Source organism: Sphaerodactylus townsendi, linkage group LG08 (assembly GCF_021028975.2).
Source record: "Sphaerodactylus townsendi isolate TG3544 linkage group LG08, MPM_Stown_v2.3, whole genome shotgun sequence".
NCBI lineage: Eukaryota > Metazoa > Chordata > Lepidosauria > Squamata > Sphaerodactylidae > Sphaerodactylus > Sphaerodactylus townsendi.
In genome coordinates, this window is record NC_059432.1 from 111,047,058 (window position 1) to 111,053,033 (window position 5,976).

The 5,976-nt window shown below is 93.8% G+C and overlaps 1 protein-coding gene across 1 annotated transcript; it reads left to right on the forward strand.

Moving 5' to 3' along the window:
- Window positions 1-1,206: 1,206 nt before the first annotated feature.
- LOC125438539 (basic proline-rich protein-like) lies at window positions 1,207-3,843 on the forward strand (the record flags this gene model as incomplete). The annotated part of the gene is made up of 2 exons (XM_048506970.1): window positions 1,207-2,316; window positions 3,349-3,843. Coding segments are annotated over 2 exons (1,605 nt in total), but the record flags the coding sequence as incomplete, so codon positions are not given.
- Between the last annotated feature and the right edge of the window lie 2,133 nt (window positions 3,844-5,976).

Below are 5,976 nucleotides of genomic sequence, written 5' to 3' on the forward strand. Positions count from 1 at the left end.
CCCCCCCCCCCACCCCCCCCCCCCCCCACCCCCCCCCCCCCCCACCCCCCCCCCCCCCCACCCCCCCCCCCCCCCACCCCCCCCCCCCCCCACCCCCCCCCCCCCCCACCCCCCCCCCCCCCCACCCCCCCCCCCCCCCACCCCCCCCCCCCCCCACCCCCCCCCCCCCCCACCCCCCCCCCCCCCCACCCCCCCCCCCCCCCACCCCCCCCCCCCCCCACCCCCCCCCCCCCCCACCCCCCCCCCCCCCCACCCCCCCCCCCCCCCACCCCCCCCCCCCCCCACCCCCCCCCCCCCCCACCCCCCCCCCCCCCCACCCCCCCCCCCCCCCACCCCCCCCCCCCCCCACCCCCCCCCCCCCCCACCCCCCCCCCCCCCCACCCCCCCCCCCCCCCACCCCCCCCCCCCCCCACCCCCCCCCCCCCCCACCCCCCCCCCCCCCCACCCCCCCCCCCCCCCACCCCCCCCCCCCCCCACCCCCCCCCCCCCCCACCCCCCCCCCCCCCCACCCCCCCCCCCCCCCACCCCCCCCCCCCCCCACCCCCCCCCCCCCCCACCCCCCCCCCCCCCCACCCCCCCCCCCCCCCACCCCCCCCCCCCCCCACCCCCCCCCCCCCCCACCCCCCCCCCCCCCCACCCCCCCCCCCCCCCACCCCCCCCCCCCCCCACCCCCCCCCCCCCCCACCCCCCCCCCCCCCCACCCCCCCCCCCCCCCACCCCCCCCCCCCCCCACCCCCCCCCCCCCCCACCCCCCCCCCCCCCCACCCCCCCCCCCCCCCACCCCCCCCCCCCCCCACCCCCCCCCCCCCCCACCCCCCCCCCCCCCCACCCCCCCCCCCCCCCACCCCCCCCCCCCCCCACCCCCCCCCCCCCCCACCCCCCCCCCCCCCCACCCCCCCCCCCCCCCACCCCCCCCCCCCCCCACCCCCCCCCCCCCCCACCCCCCCCCCCCCCCACCCCCCCCCCCCCCCACCCCCCCCCCCCCCCACCCCCCCCCCCCCCCACCCCCCCCCCCCCCCACCCCCCCCCCCCCCCACCCCCCCCCCCCCCCACCCCCCCCCCCCCCCACCCCCCCCCCCCCCCACCCCCCCCCCCCCCCACCCCCCCCCCCCCCCACCCCCCCCCCCCCCCACCCCCCCCCCCCCCCACCCCCCCCCCCCCCCACCCCCCCCCCCCCCCACCCCCCCCCCCCCCCACCCCCCCCCCCCCCCACCCCCCCCCCCCCCCACCCCCCCCCCCCCCCACCCCCCCCCCCCCCCACCCCCCCCCCCCCCCACCCCCCCCCCCCCCCACCCCCCCCCCCCCCCACCCCCCCCCCCCCCCACCCCCCCCCCCCCCCACCCCCCCCCCCCCCCACCCCCCCCCCCCCCCACCCCCCCCCCCCCCCACCCCCCCCCCCCCCCACCCCCCCCCCCCCCCACCCCCCCCCCCCCCCACCCCCCCCCCCCCCCACCCCCCCCCCCCCCCACCCCCCCCCCCCCCCACCCCCCCCCCCCCCCACCCCCCCCCCCCCCCACCCCCCCCCCCCCCCACCCCCCCCCCCCCCCACCCCCCCCCCCCCCCACCCCCCCCCCCCCCCACCCCCCCCCCCCCCCACCCCCCCCCCCCCCCACCCCCCCCCCCCCCCACCCCCCCCCCCCCCCACCCCCCCCCCCCCCCACCCCCCCCCCCCCCCACCCCCCCCCCCCCCCACCCCCCCCCCCCCCCACCCCCCCCCCCCCCCACCCCCCCCCCCCCCCACCCCCCCCCCCCCCCACCCCCCCCCCCCCCCACCCCCCCCCCCCCCCACCCCCCCCCCCCCCCACCCCCCCCCCCCCCCACCCCCCCCCCCCCCCACCCCCCCCCCCCCCCACCCCCCCCCCCCCCCACCCCCCCCCCCCCCCACCCCCCCCCCCCCCCACCCCCCCCCCCCCCCACCCCCCCCCCCCCCCACCCCCCCCCCCCCCCACCCCCCCCCCCCCCCACCCCCCCCCCCCCCCACCCCCCCCCCCCCCCACCCCCCCCCCCCCCCACCCCCCCCCCCCCCCACCCCCCCCCCCCCCCACCCCCCCCCCCCCCCACCCCCCCCCCCCCCCACCCCCCCCCCCCCCCACCCCCCCCCCCCCCCACCCCCCCCCCCCCCCACCCCCCCCCCCCCCCACCCCCCCCCCCCCCCACCCCCCCCCCCCCCCACCCCCCCCCCCCCCCACCCCCCCCCCCCCCCACCCCCCCCCCCCCCCACCCCCCCCCCCCCCCACCCCCCCCCCCCCCCACCCCCCCCCCCCCCCACCCCCCCCCCCCCCCACCCCCCCCCCCCCCCACCCCCCCCCCCCCCCACCCCCCCCCCCCCCCACCCCCCCCCCCCCCCACCCCCCCCCCCCCCCACCCCCCCCCCCCCCCACCCCCCCCCCCCCCCACCCCCCCCCCCCCCCACCCCCCCCCCCCCCCACCCCCCCCCCCCCCCACCCCCCCCCCCCCCCACCCCCCCCCCCCCCCACCCCCCCCCCCCCCCACCCCCCCCCCCCCCCACCCCCCCCCCCCCCCACCCCCCCCCCCCCCCACCCCCCCCCCCCCCCACCCCCCCCCCCCCCCACCCCCCCCCCCCCCCACCCCCCCCCCCCCCCACCCCCCCCCCCCCCCACCCCCCCCCCCCCCCACCCCCCCCCCCCCCCACCCCCCCCCCCCCCCACCCCCCCCCCCCCCCACCCCCCCCCCCCCCCACCCCCCCCCCCCCCCACCCCCCCCCCCCCCCACCCCCCCCCCCCCCCACCCCCCCCCCCCCCCACCCCCCCCCCCCCCCACCCCCCCCCCCCCCCACCCCCCCCCCCCCCCACCCCCCCCCCCCCCCACCCCCCCCCCCCCCCACCCCCCCCCCCCCCCACCCCCCCCCCCCCCCACCCCCCCCCCCCCCCACCCCCCCCCCCCCCCACCCCCCCCCCCCCCCACCCCCCCCCCCCCCCACCCCCCCCCCCCCCCACCCCCCCCCCCCCCCACCCCCCCCCCCCCCCACCCCCCCCCCCCCCCACCCCCCCCCCCCCCCACCCCCCCCCCCCCCCACCCCCCCCCCCCCCCACCCCCCCCCCCCCCCACCCCCCCCCCCCCCCACCCCCCCCCCCCCCCACCCCCCCCCCCCCCCACCCCCCCCCCCCCCCACCCCCCCCCCCCCCCACCCCCCCCCCCCCCCACCCCCCCCCCCCCCCACCCCCCCCCCCCCCCACCCCCCCCCCCCCCCACCCCCCCCCCCCCCCACCCCCCCCCCCCCCCACCCCCCCCCCCCCCCACCCCCCCCCCCCCCCACCCCCCCCCCCCCCCACCCCCCCCCCCCCCCACCCCCCCCCCCCCCCACCCCCCCCCCCCCCCACCCCCCCCCCCCCCCACCCCCCCCCCCCCCCACCCCCCCCCCCCCCCACCCCCCCCCCCCCCCACCCCCCCCCCCCCCCACCCCCCCCCCCCCCCACCCCCCCCCCCCCCCACCCCCCCCCCCCCCCACCCCCCCCCCCCCCCACCCCCCCCCCCCCCCACCCCCCCCCCCCCCCACCCCCCCCCCCCCCCACCCCCCCCCCCCCCCACCCCCCCCCCCCCCCACCCCCCCCCCCCCCCACCCCCCCCCCCCCCCACCCCCCCCCCCCCCCACCCCCCCCCCCCCCCACCCCCCCCCCCCCCCACCCCCCCCCCCCCCCACCCCCCCCCCCCCCCACCCCCCCCCCCCCCCACCCCCCCCCCCCCCCACCCCCCCCCCCCCCCACCCCCCCCCCCCCCCACCCCCCCCCCCCCCCACCCCCCCCCCCCCCCACCCCCCCCCCCCCCCACCCCCCCCCCCCCCCACCCCCCCCCCCCCCCACCCCCCCCCCCCCCCACCCCCCCCCCCCCCCACCCCCCCCCCCCCCCACCCCCCCCCCCCCCCACCCCCCCCCCCCCCCACCCCCCCCCCCCCCCACCCCCCCCCCCCCCCACCCCCCCCCCCCCCCACCCCCCCCCCCCCCCACCCCCCCCCCCCCCCACCCCCCCCCCCCCCCACCCCCCCCCCCCCCCACCCCCCCCCCCCCCCACCCCCCCCCCCCCCCACCCCCCCCCCCCCCCACCCCCCCCCCCCCCCACCCCCCCCCCCCCCCACCCCCCCCCCCCCCCACCCCCCCCCCCCCCCACCCCCCCCCCCCCCCACCCCCCCCCCCCCCCACCCCCCCCCCCCCCCACCCCCCCCCCCCCCCACCCCCCCCCCCCCCCACCCCCCCCCCCCCCCACCCCCCCCCCCCCCCACCCCCCCCCCCCCCCACCCCCCCCCCCCCCCACCCCCCCCCCCCCCCACCCCCCCCCCCCCCCACCCCCCCCCCCCCCCACCCCCCCCCCCCCCCACCCCCCCCCCCCCCCACCCCCCCCCCCCCCCACCCCCCCCCCCCCCCACCCCCCCCCCCCCCCACCCCCCCCCCCCCCCACCCCCCCCCCCCCCCACCCCCCCCCCCCCCCACCCCCCCCCCCCCCCACCCCCCCCCCCCCCCACCCCCCCCCCCCCCCACCCCCCCCCCCCCCCACCCCCCCCCCCCCCCACCCCCCCCCCCCCCCACCCCCCCCCCCCCCCACCCCCCCCCCCCCCCACCCCCCCCCCCCCCCACCCCCCCCCCCCCCCACCCCCCCCCCCCCCCACCCCCCCCCCCCCCCACCCCCCCCCCCCCCCACCCCCCCCCCCCCCCACCCCCCCCCCCCCCCACCCCCCCCCCCCCCCACCCCCCCCCCCCCCCACCCCCCCCCCCCCCCACCCCCCCCCCCCCCCACCCCCCCCCCCCCCCACCCCCCCCCCCCCCCACCCCCCCCCCCCCCCACCCCCCCCCCCCCCCACCCCCCCCCCCCCCCACCCCCCCCCCCCCCCACCCCCCCCCCCCCCCACCCCCCCCCCCCCCCACCCCCCCCCCCCCCCACCCCCCCCCCCCCCCACCCCCCCCCCCCCCCACCCCCCCCCCCCCCCACCCCCCCCCCCCCCCACCCCCCCCCCCCCCCACCCCCCCCCCCCCCCACCCCCCCCCCCCCCCACCCCCCCCCCCCCCCACCCCCCCCCCCCCCCACCCCCCCCCCCCCCCACCCCCCCCCCCCCCCACCCCCCCCCCCCCCCACCCCCCCCCCCCCCCACCCCCCCCCCCCCCCACCCCCCCCCCCCCCCACCCCCCCCCCCCCCCACCCCCCCCCCCCCCCACCCCCCCCCCCCCCCACCCCCCCCCCCCCCCACCCCCCCCCCCCCCCACCCCCCCCCCCCCCCACCCCCCCCCCCCCCCACCCCCCCCCCCCCCCACCCCCCCCCCCCCCCACCCCCCCCCCCCCCCACCCCCCCCCCCCCCCACCCCCCCCCCCCCCCACCCCCCCCCCCCCCCACCCCCCCCCCCCCCCACCCCCCCCCCCCCCCACCCCCCCCCCCCCCCACCCCCCCCCCCCCCCACCCCCCCCCCCCCCCACCCCCCCCCCCCCCCACCCCCCCCCCCCCCCACCCCCCCCCCCCCCCACCCCCCCCCCCCCCCACCCCCCCCCCCCCCCACCCCCCCCCCCCCCCACCCCCCCCCCCCCCCACCCCCCCCCCCCCCCACCCCCCCCCCCCCCCACCCCCCCCCCCCCCCACCCCCCCCCCCCCCCACCCCCCCCCCCCCCCACCCCCCCCCCCCCCCACCCCCCCCCCCCCCCACCCCCCCCCCCCCCCACCCCCCCCCCCCCCCACCCCCCCCCCCCCCCACCCCCCCCCCCCCCCACCCCCCCCCCCCCCCACCCCCCCCCCCCCCCACCCCCCCCCCCCCCCACCCCCCCCCCCCCCCACCCCCCCCCCCCCCCACCCCCCCCCCCCCCCACCCCCCCCCCCCCCCACCCCCCCCCCCCCCCACCCCCCCCCCCCCCCACCCCCCCCCCCCCCCACCCCCCCCCCCCCCCACCCCCCCCCCCCCCCACCCCCCCCCCCCCCCACCCCCCCCCCCCCCCACCCCCCCCCCCCCCCACCCCCCCCCCCCCCCACCCCCCCCCCCC